This window comes from Polyodon spathula, chromosome 52, assembly GCF_017654505.1.
Source record: "Polyodon spathula isolate WHYD16114869_AA chromosome 52, ASM1765450v1, whole genome shotgun sequence".
NCBI lineage: Eukaryota > Metazoa > Chordata > Actinopteri > Acipenseriformes > Polyodontidae > Polyodon > Polyodon spathula.
In genome coordinates this window covers 1,340,788-1,361,448 of record NC_054585.1, presented here as the reverse complement: position 1 = coordinate 1,361,448, position 20,661 = coordinate 1,340,788, and the positions used below count along the sequence as shown (strand labels likewise).

The 20,661-nt window shown below is 39.2% G+C and overlaps 2 protein-coding genes across 4 annotated transcripts in view; one reads left to right on the top strand and one right to left on the bottom strand.

Moving 5' to 3' along the window:
• Positions 1–1,395, top strand: part of LOC121307039 (ADAMTS-like protein 2) — a 56,583-nt gene extending 55,188 nt beyond the window's left edge. For all 3 annotated transcript variants that reach the window (XM_041239115.1, XM_041239114.1, XM_041239116.1), the window contains one exon: positions 73–1,395. In XM_041239115.1, the coding sequence (XP_041095049.1) occupies positions 73–191 (119 nt within the window). In that variant the 3' untranslated portion in view covers positions 192–1,395. The remainder of the gene's footprint in view (positions 1–72) is intronic.
• A 1,413-nt stretch (positions 1,396–2,808) lies between these two features.
• Positions 2,809–20,661, bottom strand: part of LOC121307053 (protein FAM163B-like) — a 48,807-nt gene continuing 30,954 nt past the window's right edge. The window contains exons 2-3 of the mRNA XM_041239145.1: positions 9,044–9,159; positions 2,809–5,385 (exon numbers count right to left, since the gene is read on the bottom strand). Of these exons, the coding sequence (XP_041095079.1) occupies positions 4,999–5,385; positions 9,044–9,136 (480 nt within the window). The 5' untranslated portion in view covers positions 9,137–9,159 and the 3' untranslated portion in view covers positions 2,809–4,998. The remainder of the gene's footprint in view (positions 5,386–9,043; positions 9,160–20,661) is intronic.

Sequence of the window (20,661 nt, the reverse complement as noted above, 5' to 3'; positions counted from 1 at the left end):
GCACAGCTCTGTTGTAATGTTTTTATGATCTTGAAATCCAGATATTAATGTGATTTCTATCCTGTTTCTCAGATGAGAACTGCCAGGACCAGCTCAGCACAAACTGCTCCTTGGCTCTGAAGGTGAATCTGTGTGGGCACTGGTACTATAGTAAGGCCTGTTGTCGGTCTTGTCGGGCCACGCTGTCTTAACACAGCCTGGGGGTAGGGGTGGGGGTGGGGTTGAGGTGAAGACTTCGTCTATCCACCTAAAATGGACCTCTCATTGGGTGTGTTCAAAACGCTGCTGCACAATGCCGGTAAACAGTTTTTGCTCTTGACGTGTTCATCCAGCATCCCCTCCAAAGGGTGACAACACTGAACGAGTCGTGAGGTCTGGAATGTGGCAATCACTTTACACACACCCTCACCAGCTGCAAGACCAGCCTGACCAGGTGCTCTTGTTCCTCCTGACTCCAGCTCAGTGGTGAGGGACTATGGTGCTGACCTGGAGGGCTAAGGAACAATGTGTTTATATGGGCTTGCCGTCTACACCAAACTCTGATCATGTTGTCCTGAACTAAAAGGTGCCACTCAGCACTGATGCTGATGCAACTAAAGCCAGTAGTCACGATCAATAACTGCTACATTTTAATACTTATGATAAGTACTTAGTAGCAGTGGATAAATAGTACAGCACATTTACTAATATATAAGTAATTCAGGTAGTACTTGCATACAATATAGTCTGGCTAGTACTATGCATGGTTTATTAAGCATCCCTCTAAGAGGAGCTTATTTGTTTTTGTAAATCCACCATTTTTTCAACAGGACATATCTCAGACACCACTTGAGATACAGACGCATGTTTCAGGGATACATAAAGACAGAATACTTGACAAAACCATTGGTCTAATGGCTGCCATATTGAGTTCATGACTTCTAAGCAGTGTTAATAAAAAATTGCTAACATTTTTGCCAAATAATTTAGGGGATATTTCACCAAATAGTACAAGTCATTGCATATTGTACATCCAGTACTTAATATACTATACATATGTTCTTAGGTACAATTAATTTAAGCAGTAGAAATGTACTAACTAAGCAAAAAAGTAGTAGTACCCTTGGTAAGAGATGAGTGGTTCTTTGTGCATTTTTTCTTGCGACATGGCCAGGGAGCAAGCATGCACATACAAGCGTGTCATAACATTATCAGTCAGAAAAACGAGAAGGAACACAATGTACTTTAATATTAAACAACGATGTGCAAACACATTATTTCAAGTGTTAGCATGGAATGGGCCTTTTGCACCACACTTTAAGGAATGTTTAAGGACAGTGTTTTGAAGTGTTTAAAAAAAACAATGAAGTTAAAAACATTTTATAAGGTTGCTGTCAAACTTGAATAAAACTAATAAACTCACTCAAACAGTTGATTTAATTTATCAAAACAGGCTTTAAAAAAACAGTCCTAAAGAAAACATTCCTTAAAACAAGTTTTATGAGTTTTATGGTGTAAAAGAATAATGGTTCACCCAAACATTTGTGCCTCCCCTATATGCATGTTTGTTATTTATCTTGTTTTTATGCAAATTATGCCTGTATAATGCTAGTAAATGTGAGAAACATTTACAGGCTCTTATGTATTATTGTAGGTGAGACTGGACCTGTCAGAGGGGACTGGATGGTACAAATCCAATAATAGAAGAGCAGGGTTAAGAATATTGGGGAGGTGGAGATAAGATTCTGGCCCAGTTTATATTTCACATTATAACCTGACTCCATCCTCAGTGTACTGTCCAATCTGCAATGAGACAAAAATATATGTCTCATGTTTTTTGTATAATTCCCATTTATAAATCATTTCACCTACCTCCAATAATTCCTTTATACTGTAGTATTATTCATTCCCCGACAGTCCTCCATTTGCCTACCAATTTTTTTTTTCCAGTCCAAGGTTTAGCACATGCTTTTACAGTCCATTAATTAGATAAGCTTATTAGCCTACAGTGTATGTACTGCACTGAAGTTTTACATATGGATAGAAGCTTTACATACTCCACGCTTTTGACATACATACTGACAGATTTACTTGTGAATTCAAGTCTACAGTCATACTGGTCACACATATAAGCATCCAGGCATTATTCAAGTCTCTCATTCCAAGGATTTAGCTGATTAAGTCAAATATAAATGGATAAATACACTAAAATAGTAAAAGGCCGTAACTGCACCATCCTGTGATCCACAGCAGGGATTTTGTTCCGCACCCCTCTCTCCTTCCACTGGGGGTGACAGCGAGCCATATGTGGGAAACACCGTCACCCATAAACAAAGTGGCTTTCGGTCACTGCTGCTGGTTGACCCTCTCAAAACGACAACGTATTGCAGGCTTGGATAGGCACTCTACAAGAGACACTCTTAGAGCACTGTCTCTTCCAATTAAAAACAGCCATCATCGCAAAAGCACTCTTTCCTTATAACTGAATCCCTGAGTGCACACCAAGGGCATCTTCATCCCAATGAACCCAGACACGAATTTCATTAGATGTTTATAGACATTCCATGCAAAATAAATGATACATCTTTATGCTTGTCTAGACTTAAATTGTTGTGTATGTTATTAAATGTAGTTGCAATTTCAATGTTATCCTAACCTTCTGTGTTTATGTTTTATGTGTACATGGAAAGTATAAAATTATATATATATATATATATATATATATATATATATATATATATATATATATATATATATATATATATATAATATATATATATAAAATTGTGATAAACATGTTTGTATTTTAATAAATGTATTTATGTGGATATGAATAATGTATATAGCTTTTTGGTAAACCATCAAGACAATTTACAGAAATGGATAATTGGAGTACTCCTTTACTAATTGAGTTAAAATGTTAAGATGTTTAAATGTTTATGCATCTTATAAACCACATTATCCATAGACACCAACCTTGTTTACCTTGTGACAACAATGATTTGGAGTATAAAGCTTTGAGAATCTGTAGAAATTATTAAGGGAAAGAATTGATTTACTATCCAACACAACTTAGAACAGTACTATCAAGAACAAGGATCTCTTGTTTCTGGAATGCTCTAAAGCTGTTCACTCCCCCATGCTAGCTCAGGCAGGACAACAACAGAAACTCGAGGCCCAGGAAAACTTTGGGCTAGAGTCTCAAAGCTATTAAGTCAATGACTCCACAACAACAACATGGTTATGTAACCTATTCCCTAGCCTCACCACTCTCTATGTAAAGAAGTGTCTCCTACCCTCCGTCCTTAGTCAGTCTCCATTTAATTTCCAGCTGTGTTCTTTGGTCCTGGTTTCTGTGCTGTGATTGTAAGTATTGGCTAGGGTTAACTTTGTCAACCTCCTTTAAACATTATGCGTAGCCCAGGGGCATTACAATCCACATTGCATCCCATCACATTCCCATCTTTTTCAAAGCCAAGAACATCACTTGCATTATGAAGACCAACCGTCAGGGTTCTGGAAATGCACGCAGCATGCTGCTGGAACGAAACATCCTGTAAAAGAAAATCTACCCTAAAGATCCACGGTTGATTTTCACTGCATTTTATTATCAACATTGCGTTCATTTACTCTTCCAAATTCCACCCATTTCAGTAACATTTCTGCATTTACTGTTAGCATAAAATGGCGAGATACATAAAAGAAAAGGCTTTGAACTGTCCAAGAACACGAACACCAATACAAAGAAACATCCAAGAAAACCAAAGCAATAAAAAGAAAGAAAAGCCAAAATGTATACACTTGCCCCCTATGATTTACTGACATTAAAATGAATCTGCATTTTATTAACACTGTGTGGTCTGCTAAAGCAAATGTAACACTTGCATTTGAAAGAAAAGAGAAAAAAAATGAATCGACTCCAGTACCAGCCTCTTTGCTGTGTAATGGCGGCTGCTACTCAAACAAAGTAGGAAACTGAGGCGTACGTAATGACATCACCTCGGAGGCTGATGACATTAAATTCAAACCGGAACCACTCCAGTCCTTTTCACAGAGAAGCCAAAAACTGATATACAAGTTCACTAGTTCCATTATCCATATAAAACAATGCACACAATTAAAATCTGCCCTTTTGTTTTTTCTTATAAAAAGAAAGATTGAATGCACTACCCCAAGTCTTAAAAAAAACAGACAATAGTAATGCCTGATGGAGTGCAGCACAGCCATCTCTAATAAGATTCTCTCGATAGTGATAACAGCAAATACATTCATTGGCTTCAGTCATTGTTTAGTGCCCAGAGCAGAAACTGGGCTCTTCGCTCCTATTTGATGCTGACGAATATGCAGAGGAAAGAAAAGGCATGCAGGATCTACAAGGAAGAATGAGAATGTGCAGATAGAAGCAAGGGATGAGGATAAGATGAGAATTTAACCCCTTAAACTCCAACCAAGTTTGACACAATTATCAAGCCATAACCAAGCAAAATGGCATCAGTATTCCTTTTCCACTCAATGTTTTGTACAAATGAATAACTGCTTTCCTTACTGAACTGTGTTCTACGAAATTAGGTGGACACATTGAGGAGACTGCAGAGGTGAAGCTCACACTAGCTGAAACATTTCAAATCTGGGAATCAGATTTCTATTAGCAAACCCTCGTTCTCCTTTTATCTCCTGAGACTCTTTTAGCAGCGAAGGAGAAGATAAGAGAGGGCCAGAAATGTGTTTAGGAGGTGAAAGATTCAAAATGGATGACTGGGGGGGGAGTCCTGGAAGGAATTTCTCTTTCTCTCAGAGACACAGAGAAAAATCCTCGTCCTGCAAGAATAAGAAAAAGACAACCTTCCCTTGGACAGTTACAGGTTTCAACTGAACTCAGTGGAACTCTGGAAAATAGTCATACAAAATTCAAAAGTTGGTTAGCGTGTGCACATAGATGTGTCTCTCTCTCTCTCTGTGTATGGGTGTGTGTCTGTATGCGGAAATAGTCCCCTATGCCAGAGTCCATGGTCTTTCAAGCTAGACATCAGTGCTAATGCTCCTGCTGTGAGAGAAGATCTCCTTCATTGTGACAGAACGTGTCAGGTTGAGCTTATGGAAACTGGCTAGTTCCATAGGCAAGTCCAGGTCCTCCTGTTGGACAGTCCTATAGCTGACACGGTCACCCCCGTTACGTAGTTCCTCAGGATGCTGCAGGTAGAAGGGCAACTCGGAGTGCGTGCAGTTGGGGCAGTAAGTCTGGGAGCGGACGAGTTTCCTGGCCAGGGGAGGGGTGAAGACAGCTGGTCCATTGGCGGCTGCCACTATATTCTGGTTGCAGTGGACAGGCGGGAGATGGGAGTGCATGGCAAAGTCTGGCTCCTCCTCATCCTCCTCCGACTCCTCCTTCTTCTTACAGCAGTAATACTGAAAAAGAGAGAGCAGGAGATACTGAGATATCGCTTCCTGACTTAACTTTGTTCCTCGGTCCACCGTTTTTGCAAGGGTTCTCAAGTGCTTGAACTTTGCTTGAACTACTGTATGCTTTAGTTCTGTACTGTCACTGTACTACAGCCAGTCAACTTACCAAAGCAATTCAATCAATAATGCATCAGAGGAACCAAACAAAACCACGCATTTGTTTTTGGGAGCCCTGTTGCTGGTTCGTGGACTGTGTGTCTGGGAGAAATGAGCTGCGACATGCACCTGGAGACGCGTTGCTAAGCGACCAGATAGGCGGGAGGCTCACCTTGCTTTAAGCTGATCGGGGCGTGCCTGGGATGCTGTGCAGAGCTCAAAAAGCAGTTGCACCACAGCTTGGGGCGACTGCAATGCCATGGACACAAGGACAGGTCTTGTCTGGTCTTGGCCACAGCAGTTACAGACACTTGCAAAGTTCTTGCGATTTGTCTTAAAGATAGACTTTCATTTCTTAAAGTAATTACAGACTTTTTTCTTTGCTTTTTCTTTTTTCTTTGCTTAACTGAGCATGTTTTGCCATTTTCTGCTCCCTTACATTCAGGAATGACAAAGTTGTGCCTATGCTACCTATATTTATAGTAATGGACCTTCACCTGTTGACAATAATTGGTGACAAAAGGTTAATTAGGTAACATGCTAGTTAACTCAGAAAACATACAACAAAGACAGTGTTCTAACACCGTGTTATACACATTTCAGACTTTTAACTGACTTGGGCTTCAGACTGAAATCCCCTTGCTTTGGGTGGCCATTTTATAGAAATTCACAAGATTTACATTTTCATTTAAAAATTAAAAATTTTGAATGCAATTCACTTATGATTATCAGCTTATATAAGTACACGTATCATATAATGAAATAAAGTGTTTATAGACAAGTTTATAGAGTTAAAAGCATAGATAATCAAGAAAAACCTGGTTTCAAGCAGGTGTACTCAAACTTTGACTGGTACTGTGTGTGTGTGTGTGTGTGTGTATATATATATATATATATATATATATATATATATATATATATATATATATATTATATATATATACACACATATATATACACATTTAGTGTGTTCAATTATTCTACAAGGTTTTCTTTTGGAATGTCCAATTAAGCTCTCTCACCATAGCAATTCTCCACAGCAACTCTGGAGAACTGAAGCTCACCGGGTTACCTGGCCAGTGGAGTTCACTGCAGCGAGATGAGGAGGAACAGCTGATTTTGTCCCCCTCTGTCAGTGTATATAAACATCTAGCAAAGCTTTGAGAGAGAGACATTTGGAGGTAAATGCCAGTCAATTTTCAAGATTTAAACTAATTATCTAAACCCATCTAAAATCTGTTGGTAGAAAAGAAAACCCCAAACAAGCTTTGGAGACTAATATAATAAGGCTTTAAAAGCCATGCGGCTGTCATATCCCAGATGAAAAGAGTTAAGAAACCAGCAACGGGAATATTGATGAGTCAGTATGTTTCGGGCACAGTGTAAATGAGAAAAGTTCGCAGGTCTAATTATTTTTGGGTTGACCTGATCAAGATCATACTGTTTCAATCTGAAACCTTGGTAGTAGCACGAAAACGACTTCACCATCCTTTTTATAGCACTATCCTTGAAGCAGCCAGGGGGATAATAAAAGGACATTTTGTCATTTAGCTGGGAAGCAAATTACATTAGAGAAACAGAACGCCTTAGTATGTATTTGAGGATATGACCTGGTGACCTGCGCAGCGTACTGTATACCTAACTAAAGCACTAGCTGCGATTCCATGTGGAAAAGCAATATATGACACATGGTGTAGGGCCCCGATGGTCAGCCAGCACAATAGCAGATTATAAATATGGATGTCACACATATACAAGTCACACATGCTCGTTCTTTATCGGATGCCCTGGTGACCAAACTGGCTTATTCAGCCTGAGAAGCACTGTCCAACTGGGAAGTGCAACTTCCTATAAAATATAGCATGTTAACTCTTCATCAGATGAACCCTGTGATACCCTTATGCGGATTAAACGTTACTCGGTTACCTAATTTTGATATCAAGCACATCCTTTTCCAACTAAGTTTGCAGCATGTATTTGAGAACTGCATTCTTTACAATATCCTGCTTATTACCAGCTAAGGTACAGAATTAAAAAAAATATATATAATCTACAATTTCTTCAGGGGGTTGCAAAAAATGTGTTCCATTTATATGCTATATACTGCCACCCACAGCTTCTGTTGTAGTACATTTCAATCTTAGAATCAGTGTCTATCTCTGTAATAATATGATTTGATTCCAGACAGCATTTTACAGTATCCTGCTTATTAACTCCTACAGTACATTACCGAAAAAGTAGGATTTTATTCTGTGAGTTGCAAAAAGACATCTTTACTAGAGGCTACTGTTATTGCACAGCCGGTCTGACTTGGAGAATCGATGCCTGAGAGACGACAGGCAGTTCAGAGTAAATGTCCCCCCGGGCAGGGATGAACATCCCCAGGTGATGCAAGCTCGGCAGGCCTAGCCGTTGAGGGCTCAGCAGCCCCAGGTGTAGTGAGCCCGGCAGCCCCGGGCGGTGCGGGACAGGCAGCCCCGGACGCTGCGGGATAGGCAGCCCCGGGTGCTGCGGGACAGGACAAGAGCAGTGCCTCCATAGGCAACAGCAGCAGTGGACCCTCGGGAAGCGATGGTGGGAGGGAAGCCCCCAGCCAAGCAAGCAGTGCGGGAGCTCCACTTCTTCCCCTGGTGATGGAGGCGGGATAAACAGGCAGCCCCATGGCGATGTAGATAGGAGCGGCAGACAATCCTTCCCCAGCCATAGGAAGGTGCAGGAGGTCGTAGCTCCTTTCGCACGGGCATGGTGCTCCCTCTCCTTCTCCTCCTGGAAGGCGGCGCAGCTGACCACAAAGTGGCCCTGTTCCCCGCAGGCAGCGCACGGGTTCTCAGCCTCAGTAGCACTGAAGTAGGCCTCCCAACTGCCCTCCGGTCGTCCCTCCTCCTCTCCGGGCAAGAGAGAGCAGCTGAGGATGGAATGGCCTGGCACTGGTTCAAGGTCTCGACCAGGCGGTATTCATCCCAGCGGCCCCTGTTGGGTGCTGGACGCTAGTGCTGCTGCTGAGGTTGCTGCTGCTGCTGCCATCTGCCGTGCTTCCCCCCCCCCCCCCCCCCACCCCTCAAAAAAAATATTAAAAACAGTCCTTCCCTGGTCTGACTCGGAGGCTGTGGTTTATCTCACACAGGACACCATAGGTCATGATGATAATAATAATAATAATAATAATAATATAATAATAATAATAATAATAATAAACACATACATAAATATCCCCAAGGGGAGGGGACCCTGTCAGATATCCAATATCTTGAGAACTATAATATGACCTAGAACACCTACAGTATAAAAGCACTAATTATACTTGCACTGTCTTACATTGTATTATGTTCTTTAACCTAAGATTAATCTAAGACTGAAACATGATTCCAATGGAGGTGATATTCTGGTTGGCATAAAGAAAACACAGTTGTCTTAACATCTAAGAATCTTAAAATGATGCGTGTAAAATTGCCTTTTGAATATAATTCTGAATTTGGTATTGTGCTTCTATAGGTATCAACGTGCTTACCTGTAGCCTACAGTAACACAGCACTGCTATGATACACAGTAGGATGACTGTTGCTAAAATTCCGCCTGTGATAACCACCGTCCCGGCTGTCATTCGACCTCTTCTCCATTAACAGCCTGGGGACAAGAACAACAGAAAAGAGCAGGCCATCAGAGAGGCTCTCCAAATGCCTGGGTCGTGTGTATTTATTACACTGTGTGCACTGTGGAAGCTTGCAATAAATGCACTGGATATCTTAATAATGCACTTAATATTGTCATAGGGGCACAGTTGTTAAACTGGCACGGATAAGAACTGTCCCAAATTGTAGTTTCTTTCATTTATAGCTGATTTTGACAACATTATGTTAATACAAGTGGCTACACAAGAAGGTGCAAAATTTTCATATCGTTTTACTCTCCTGAGAGTTTACTGTAGTCGTTCCTAGGAAGGCTGGTTTCACAGACCCTGGCCTGCACATATTTAGGACTACTGTACCTAATGTTAGAACATAAGAACTTTGTGTAAAACCATTACCTAGGGTAGTTCAAGATTCAGGGTCAGTGAAATGAGCCATATATAGATTAAACATTTCAAATTATTGGTTTCCCGTTGAGACTTTTACAGTTGCAGGGCCTGGTCCATAACACTTTTTTTCAAGTTATTTTTGTACATGCCATTTTTGACAGGATTCATAAAATATTTAGCAAACTGTACATGATAACATTTAGGCCAGTTCAGCATATTTTTAGCAACTTTTTCTCAGCCAATAGAAGATCTATACCTTTATTCTGGCACGTAAACCTAATATAATTGGCCATTCATAGTGGATTTAACAAACTTTTTCTTAACACAATTTTGCTAAATCGAGCTGCTGCTGTTAGCACAACACAGGAACCAGGACCAGAGGACACAGTGAGAAATTAAGTGGAGATAGACTCAGGACAGAGGGAAGGAGACACAATCACACAGAAAGTGGCGAGGGGGTGGAAAGGGTTACCTAGTCATGTTGTTGATGCAAAATCACTGGGCTCCTTTAAGACCCAACTTGACAAAGTTTTGAAATCAATCAGCTACTAGGAACTGGACATGCTAAGATGGGCCAAATGGCCACCTCTTGTTCATACATGTTCCCAATGTTCATATGAAGCAGAACCCCCACACAGTTCAATGTACTGAGAGGAAATGATAGACATTCCCATCTACACTTTATCGAATTAAAACTCAGAAGAAACATATACTAATGAAGGTATTGCTTAGCACACTGCTGAAACAATTGGTCTTGATACCCAACCAGCACATTGGACAGAAGGCTGAGCATAAATTAGGTGAATAAACCAATTCTGTATTTTACAAACACCAAATAGGAAGTACAGTAAATAATGTATTAAATGTATGTGACCATCTGCACTATGTTCATTTGTTTAATGAAACACCAAGTTACATTTGCTGCAAATCCTATCATCTGATTTGTCGTCAATCAATCACACCAACTGAGCATAATTACTTTGTGCACGGAATGGAATGCAGCAGCCTCATTGATTGTGATACATAACAACAATGAAATTTAAATGTGAAAAGACATTGATTTAAAAAAATGATTGAAATGTAAACACCTGCTAGAATCTCTGCAGTTGTAACTCTACAAACTAGAGGGATTCAGTGAACTGGAGGTTTCTTTGCTCTGCCGAATCATTATCAGTCCTGTTTTTTGTTTCAAATCAAGCCCTTACAATTAAAACATGACATTGCTCACAGCCTCCGATGCTTCAGGGAGTCAGCAGTGGTTTGCTATGAGAATGTTAAACATCCACTTCTGTTGATGACCCTTGAGGAATGAAACTAAAATGTCTCTGTTGGAAGAAAGAAGCAGGATCAAGTTGAATACAAGTCCTAAATACAAAACAACCACTACAGCTGCTGCTGTACATAAACGGCAAACTACTGATGGCATGGCAAACAAGATCAAAATCCCAGTGGATGGTAAAGTACTGCCCCACTAGTAGTGGAGAGCAAGCTTTCAAGGTGAGCCCTGCCTTGGTTTTCAGGATTTTCATACTGGCTGCCACCAGCGGGGACCAACAACTCGAGTACGTATACAGTGACTATACAAGTACAATTGCTATGCTTGTACTTCCAGTTAAAACAAAGAAACTACTTAGAAAAACCACATGTGGTTTATTTCTGCTTTGGTAACTTTATTGGGTGCACGTTTGCTTTGTGAAAACTACTGCACTGTTTAGAGTAGACAGCTTTGAGAATATAACTCAATTGTTAGTTAAAGCATAAAAAGATGTGTTTGTGAAAAGGAATTCACCATGTTACTCCTGGAGTTATCAGGTTATATCATATGAGATACACTACACCTTTCTGTCTTCCTTTCCTTCTGTTTCACTCGAAATACCTTTTCGTAATGTTTCAGAATAATGCGATCATTGTGGGTAACTCTGATCTCCCCATTCTGGGTGGCGGCGTTTCTCTTTTCCGGTCAGGTATAGTTGGAGACAGCATACCTATAATCTATATTCTTACTGAAGCGATACAGCGATAACCAGAGCGACTTCCTCAGCAAGAAGAACGCCTTGCTGCACCCCTTGCTCTGTGTGCACTAACAGAAGCAAACAAATGAAGTTATTCTCGCATTTGAACCAAATAAAAACATCACTGCAATTAATGCGCCTTTAGCTAGGTTTAGTAGGTTTTAGACATGTTTTAATTTGTCTGTGTTTTTTATTTACCAACAGTCAACAAATCAATAATTTTTCTAATGCCTATCAATCTAAATACATGTGTTTTATTAGATAAGTTAAGAAACAAACTCCAGATGTTAAATACGACTTGTTCATTACTAATGTTAGGCAAAGAGACCATAACAGTATAGTCATTAAAGCTGTCTTCGTATATTCATTATAGCTATCCTGAATGTTGTTCACCCCCAATGACAAGGTGGCAGTACTGTATTCGTGCTCCTGGTTAATTTTATTGAGACCAGCAGTTCACTCTGTTCGGTGAGCTATCTTTGAAAGCTGCTGGATTGCCCGCAAGTCGCCTCTCACAGCTACTTTTGAACTACACTGGTCAGTAGAGACCGATGAGAATGTTATCAATATACCCAGAAAAGCAGCTGCTTCTGTACTTCCATCCTGGTACATTCAGTTCCGGTTTGAAATATAAAACAATGCCCGGAGTGATAGCTCAGACTGCCCTTCAGGATGTGGGTCTCTCTTCTGAGTTAGGTTTGTACCTAATGAAAGGAAACATCTGCAATATACAGAGGTTAAATGATGAGACTAGCGCTGATCACAAGCCCTTATTGAAGATGGGGGTCTACATTTTGGATCGAAAATTAGCCCTCAACCTTCCCCTGGATGAAAGAGGAGGCCATGCAAAGTTTGTTTGCACTGGCTCCTGTGGGGTCTGAATGCATAAAGGAACAGATAGACAGACAAACTTTCTTCTTTATACAGTAAGAAGATAATTATTTGGTTCCGGAAGATTCTGGACATTCTGTACCCTGGTCATCAGAATACACATATGCTAAACATGTACTGTAACTGAAAAGGAAGCTCCCTTTTTATGCCTTTCTTTATATTTTTGTTTTGCCTCTGAGCTAAAACAGAGCTTACCTAAAATATTCATGCACTGCTGTTGCAAGTAGTTGGAGGAGGGTGGCTGATAGTTCAGAATTTCAAGGACGGAGAAAGGCTATGTACCGGCAGCTAAAATGACTTTAGGTAATGTTAACAAACTGGTCAGTCAACAATGTCTGCACAGTATCCAATAATGTAGTCAACAGAGCAATGATATTGCAGTTTAAACTGAACATGACTATGGGTCACAGCAGCTTTAAGTCTTGCATTACTAAACTGAGTTCCAAATACAAGCAGCTCAAGAGCACCTTCCTAGCCACTGCAGTAGAAAGCAAAGAAATAATGTTGCTCATGAAACTGTATTTTATATATTTTTAATCCACCTCTAGGTGCCACTGTTAAACTATAGTGAGCACAGAATAAGGGCTAGCTATTCGTGGCTGTTAGCTAAGTGAAGGATGTACAGGGGCTGCATTAACTGAAGCAAGTGATGGTAGTTGAGGCCTGTCTTGACCTTTGGACCAAGCCAGCTAAATAAAAAGCTGGCAGATTTGTTAGAGGGAAACAAACAATACCATAACTGTGAACGCATGGCAGCACATTCTCTCAGGGTGGGTAAAAGAAGAAGAAAAAGGCTTCTGTTTTGTTAAGTGGAATGGTAGAAAACAAAAACCCTATTTATAACAAGGAACCAGTCTTGCACCCTGATCTGCCTTTACAAGATCTGTGAGTGCTGATTTGTGTAGCCAATAACAATTGTCAATTACAGTCGTCAACGACACAGTTTTCACTATTTAACTTCTGATTTTATCATTACCAATCTTTCGTGTTGGACTTTCAAAAAAGAGGTTTTTGTTCAAATCTAAGTAAATTATAAGCAGTCATATCTATAATCTTTTTAAGCAATACATATATTCTTTGGCTGGCTGAAACAAAATGCAAATGCATGCGATTGAAATGCTCAGTTTAAATTAAGCAGACAAAGTGCTTACCCCGTGCTTTATATTAATTCTAATTAACATTATTTTAAATAAAGTTATATTTATATTATCATGCAATACTGGCTCTGAGGATCAGCCTTGATTTGGCCTCCCCAGCACATCAGCATGCACAACTTTTGAATTAATTTTGTTTATTTATTTATTTAAATGTTATATATTTATTGGAGTGAATTAGTTCATTATTTTCTCTTAGTCCCTCTGGCATAATCATGTTCAGTCTATTTATCCACTTACTTTCTTTTAATTTTCTATATGTTGCATTGTCTAATGTGAGCTGTTCTAATACTACAAACTTTACATCATTTATAACCCTAATCCTAACCCTGTCCTTGACTGGTGAAGTTCTGTTCTGTATTAGTTCATTCATTTTTTTATTTCTAATTAATGAAAGGTAGTTCTGAATTATTTTATATAAAGTTGTTCCAGTCTCTCCAACATATTTGATTTCATCAAATTTTTCACAGGCTATTCCATAGATAACTTTGCTATTTTTACAGTAGGTATTAGTTGTTAGTGGATGTGTGCTGTTCTGGTGTTTAATTATATTTTTTCTTTTGTCCATGTATTCAGTGCAAGTATTTGTAGAACTTATTCTGTGAATTATTCTTTATGTTTACTGTGAACTCAAATCACCTAAATTAGCTTCTCTTTTGAATGCTTCAACTGGGGCCTTCAGAAATACTTTTTTTCAATGTTTCTGAATTATTTAGAATCCGTAAGTTTTTCCAAACCATCTTAGAAATAGTGGGCAAAAGTTTAAAGTAAATCATTACTAATGGGACTCTTTTGACCTTTTTATCTCTATCTTTATAATTTGTAGATCATCTCTTTTCAGTTTGTCCACTTTCCTTAACTCGTTGTATCATCTTTTTTTAAGATTTGTTTTTAATACATGTCTTTGTTTTACATAGTCACTTTCTTTACAGCATATTCTTTGTATTCTTATTCCTAGCCCCTTTTGGATTGCTCTTTTAGTGTGTATTGGCTGTGCAGAGGACATGTGTAAATACTGGTGCATGTCAGTAGGTTTACAGAAGAGGTCAGTCTCAGTTGAACCTTCAAGCTTTACTATGGTATCTAAAAATTCTATTTCCATCGAAGGCCCACCTTAATATTACTGAGTATTTAATTTGCCATTTTATGAAACTGCAAAAGAGATTCTTCTCCATGTGTCCAAACCCCCAAAAATATCATCTACAGACCAAATGTATTCTAAAGGTTCTCTTTCTGATTTTCTAAGTAATTGTTCTTCTCATTTCCCCATGTATGTACTAGAAAATGCATTCCTAATTTAGATCCTATTGCTGTACCATCGTTTTGTTTGTAATTTTTATCAACAAATGTAAAATAACTGTTTTCTAAAACTACGTTGATCATGTTCAGCACCTCTGCTGTGGGTATTGATTTATCTAGTCTATTATCTAGTGCTTTTTGACAAGCTTCTAAAGTTTCTTTACGAGGGACACTTGGATACAAGGATTTTACATCCATGCAAAATATAATTGTATTCTCTGGAAGGTTGTGCTTTAGTGATTCAGGTCTTTTTAAAAATTGTGTTGTATCCTTAACATAGCTTGATAATTTCTCAACGTGTGACCTAAGTTGTTTTTCTGCTATTTCAGCTATTATGCATGTTGGATTATCAATCGTGCTGACTAAGTATGCATACCCACAGCATTGGAAATCCCTCCAGTGTTTTTTAGGGACAGCTGTGTCTTGACAAATCCATGCCAAATAGAGCTAGAATCATCATGTTGGTATCAGTAGTAGATGTCTAGAAGCTAACACCTAGAGCAGGGGTGTCAAAACTGTTTAGTGTGGCAGACCAGATCTGATACCCTGGCGCTTGGCACGGGCTGAGTGGCAGTTACAAAAACAAAAAGACGAACCCAAAACCTCAAAGTTATTGTATTTAACAAAAATTGATCATATATAGCATATTTACATTACCCTAAATATTTTACTCACTGTCACCTTTTACAAGACGTGTGCAAACATGCCTCCAGCTGGCAGGACATGCCCCTGACTCACAGCAGCACTGACAATGGCAAGCAGGTGACAAGCGAGGAAAAGAGAGCAGCGGCTCAAGCAGAATGAATCCGCAACAAAAATGTCATGCAGAGAAAATTATTTCTGACGGATATAGATATATTTTTTTGTGCCTTCAAATACATGTCAAAAAAAAAAAAAATTCAGATATTTGTCCCAGCACTCATTTTTTGGCATTTTGTTTTTAACCTGTATCCTATTGAATAACAAAATAATATTCCCGGGCCGGGTGACATCGCTCGGGTGACCGGATCCAGCCCACGGGACACCCCTGACCTGGATCAATGTTTTGTCATCCGAGTAAATGTGTGCATGACTGCAGTTTAGTTCTGTATATTTGGTGTGATTTTACCTTCTTAAAACAGAACTGTGCAAATGTTACCATGACTGCCCACACATTAACACCTGCTTCAATCTGAAGTGAGGAATAATCATACTATAACAGAGCAGGACTCTAGATAAATTAAAAACATGAAGTGAGACATACAGACAGGAATACAGGCAGACTCTCAGACACCTCCATACAACCCCATTACAAACTCAATAACTGAAGAAGGTTCTTAGACTGTTTCATCACAATTGGACTCACACACACCTGTTCACAGCTCACATTTAATGCATAGACGTATCACATATTTGCTTAATATTCCCAGCACTGTCCTATCATGTTCCACTAATAACAAGTTCATTTAAATACTAATGATAATCCCTCGAGGACATAAACCTGTTTGAAAACAGCTTGATTACACTAGCAAAAAGGAGACACTGTTTGACAGACCTTTAAACTCAATTACATGTAATGATCCATCTTTGGTTTGCTTTTGTGATTTTTGGCTTTGAAACAGATGAGATCTGCAATTATTAATGTAAGACGACACCTGCAGTACAAAACGATGTATGGATTACATCAGGGGACCTTGGGGGCCTGCAGAGGTTTCCTAGATCCAATCCAATCCTCAATCCAATTGCACATGCTTGGGATGAACTTGAACGAGGCACCTGTCATCATGACTCTGCTCACTTCCCTCCTTTCCTACACCAATTGCATGTTACATTACTGAGTAATCTGATTAACATCCCTGGAGTCATCTAGCGCTGTGTCGAGTCTAGCCATGTCCTGTCAAGGCTGTGTTCAGGGTCACCCGTGGCTAATTAGATACATTAAAACAACTTTCACTGCAATTCTTTTTCTTTCTTGCTTGCTTGCTTTTTCTTTTTTTGGGGGTCCATCACCCCAGAAAGTTAGAGAACCGCTGGTAAAAACGCTGCCTCAGAAATCTTTGGTAAAATTCAAGAAAACAGACAGCACGTAAATGTTATTTTAGTGAACAAACCTCAATTTGCTATAATAACTCTAAAATGATGCAGTTCTCTGAAGGCACAGTTCAGTGAATCAGAGCACCAGAGCAGAGAGAAATCCTGGTACTAATGGGCCAAGAGGAAATGACTCAGAAACAAACACTGGCTGCTTACAAACCTACTCACTGTGACTGAATACAAACGGCATTAGATAAATGACCCATCTCACAGCAGCTCAGCTCAGCCACTCATTCTAAAACACAAAAAGGTTTCTGATACAGAATACACAGATGCTCTGTAGTTCAATGGTCTAGTATCATTATTTTACCATCAGTAATGTATAAATAAATATGATATGAAATATATGAAGTTTAACAAGTTTCATCACATTTGCATAAATAGTTCTTCACATATATATATATAGGAATCAATATTATTCATAATATATTGTAATATATATATATAATATATATATATATATATTATATATATATATAAACCGTGACACACTGAAGGCACGGATGGGACAAACTGAATATATGTTGGACTGCCTATATATAATATATATTTCTGTACGGAGCAGAGAGAGAGAGAGAGAGAGAGAGAGAGAGAGAGAGAGAGAAAGAGAGAGAGAGAGAGAGAATGCTGTGACTATAAAGTTAAATCTTCTTGTATCACAATCCTACCATCCATCCCCGTTATCAGAACCAAACCAGCTTCAACCGGACACTAAGACATTACAGCCACACAAATGTTAAACATAAACCTTAAAGAAACATTGGGCGATAGTGGAGACACAAAACAGTAGAACAAACATTGCACACCAGGATAATACACACAGAAAATCTATTACAATGGAAACCAAAAACAAAAAGGAACCGGGACACGCTTAGCTACAACCCTGCACTTCAAAATAATCACAAAACTGCTGCAATAAACTTAAGCAAATGTTCCCAGAACCCCTCTTCATAGCTTATCGGCAACCTCTCAATGTAAAACCAATACTAGGACTGCCAACAATCACGGAACTACACCTTACAACAAACCAAGATATACTTCAAGAAACCATCCATAACTTCAAAACCCTCAATCACAATTCTAAGGTAACAAGGTCAAGGTACAGGAAGTCTTCTTTACACTTCCTGAAATAGCAATTACCGCACCACACCACACACCAACAAAACGCAGCAGATGGAAGACATTTTCTCTCAAAAGGCACACTCGTTTACTATCACTTTACTTCAAGGGACCTGAAAAACACCAATCAAAAAATAAGCTGGAAATTAAACTTATAGAACTATTTTATACTGTTACTAAATATTACCTACTAACATATTAACCAGGGGCCACTCACCCATGCTCTGCTTGAATTGAAAAATAAAAACTCCTCCAAGTCATTATTTTATTAAGGAGTCCAGGATAACCAGGAGTGAGCCGCGGTACCTCGACAAGTACTCCTTATTTACACTAGAACATTCTCATAAGATGTTCAAGTCCGTGATATCTTTGGGACAGCTGATAAGGAAGCAGCTATCTTGTTTGTTTATATCTGTGTGATCTTGATGGCACCAAAATCAGCCCCATACTTAGATCCGCCCTCTTTGACGGGTAGACTCTCAGTTCCTTATTGGTCTAAAGGGCCAGTGAAGCATTTGTCCAGGTAAAAAACAATCTAAAGATCTTCATGCTTGACACTTTTGTTAGAACTGGCCAACTAAAGACCTTTGCTTGACGTCTTTTTGATGATGTCAGACAGGGTCCCACATCGGACCGGAAAGGGAAAATTGTGATGTCAGACCTGGTCCGACATAGGACCGCAGAGGGTTTGTACCCTACATTTTCAATGCTTACAAATTTACGAGTTCACAAGAATACTGTTTTTATAACAGTTAACATAAATCACCAGCAAAGCCAATATACTTGAATTAGAAACTGAACCATCTCCACTGTCCAACAAATAGCAGTATGACACCATTTTGACCAGATTTCGTATTGAATACACATTCCTTTAGACATGGTATCTCGTAACTAGCATTTTTATTGTCAGTGTGAAACGCTTTGTTTGAAGCGTGATACTTAATCTGATAAAGGCTTGAATTTGTTTAACAAAGTCACATCTGATTGCTCTTCACAGCAGGAATCTTTTGTAAAACAGTTCTCAGAATTTATAATCCACTTAAGTCTGGCTGACCAACACAGCAGAGGTTTAGTTTACAAATGGCATTCATGTCTTAGCTGAGACTGTCAAAATCTCTTTTAGAAATGCAGTCAATGGTATATTCTCATAAGAAAACATAAATTGTACTTTTTATATCACAACTTTACAGCTACATGTAATGCTCTTTCGTAAACGAGGCCCTAACTTGCATCTGATTCTATTTCCAGTAACTTGTGTGCCTGCTGTTACACTTAATAGACTTCTATATAATAGAGATAAATACTAACTCAATGCTACATTCCCACTGGGAGCAGTCGAGGCTCACACCCACCTCTCCCAGAGGTGCAGCGTTTCAATATCCTTCATTCACACTGCCGCTGACCTCCCCTTGGCTCACAGCTCTCTGAGGGGGAATGGAACAGAAATGAACATTTACAGAACACTTCTCATCCTAACAGGGTCTCAGTGTGCTTCATAACACTGTACATCTGAACCACTGAGCATCCGCTGAAGTGCAGCAAACATAGTGGGCTTCTGGTGCCAGAGCTGTTAACAGTTAGTGAGGGACTATGAATCTGCAAGAGGCTGCATGTAACGTGTAACAAGTTTGAATGCATTTTTTTCTGAAGTTCCAAACCAAACCCAGGACTGCGTGAGTTTGCGGGCACTGCACTTTCTGCGGTTGTCTGTTCTTAACTTTTCCTAGATCGATGTAAATACCATGATGGCAGTTCAAAGTCAGAAATCTCAAATACAAAAAGTTATACGCACTTCTACCTAGAACCGCCAAAAGCTGTCATTTTGACGGCTTATTACAATACATGCTTTCATTGCCAGTTTGTTATTTGTACCTCCACTGAGTTTACAGCAGTATGTGTTTGAATAGACTATTGCTCTTGAAGTCTAGATAAGTGTTGTTCAAATATCTATTGTAATCCTATCAATTCCTTGCAGAACTGCCGTCTGGCTGTTTACATCAGTATATATAGTCTGCTGTCTTAAAATATTACTATTACAAGAATTTGAAGAGAAATCTTGAGATTTCTGCATTTTGATTTGAGAGCAACTACAGATATATTTGCCTTGGCATCACAAATTTGGAATGACTTCACTGAAAACAACATGGCATGCTTCAAGCTAAACACAAAACATTACCTGGACAAACCTGTCAAATTTGGGATCAGGTTTTGGCTGGCAGCGGACCCTACCCCTACCTGAGCAAAGATGAAACTCGCCCAGCTGGTCAGAGACTGGGTGACAGTGTGGTACTTTAGGATGAATGTTTCCAATGACATTTTTTTTAAATTTCACTGTAATTAGCAAAACAGTTGAAAACTAAACAAAACAAACAAAAAAAACACAGCCTGGTTGGAACAAAGCGAGAAGATAGTTTCCACCATCTGTGCAAAACCTAGTACTCCATGAAAGCAACCACCAGTGTCCAGTTGCTGTATTTTACAATGTACTGGACATGGCAGCCATCAATTCCTTTGTTTTGTATAAGGAATGCACATGGGAAATATCAGTAAGAGAGATTTCACC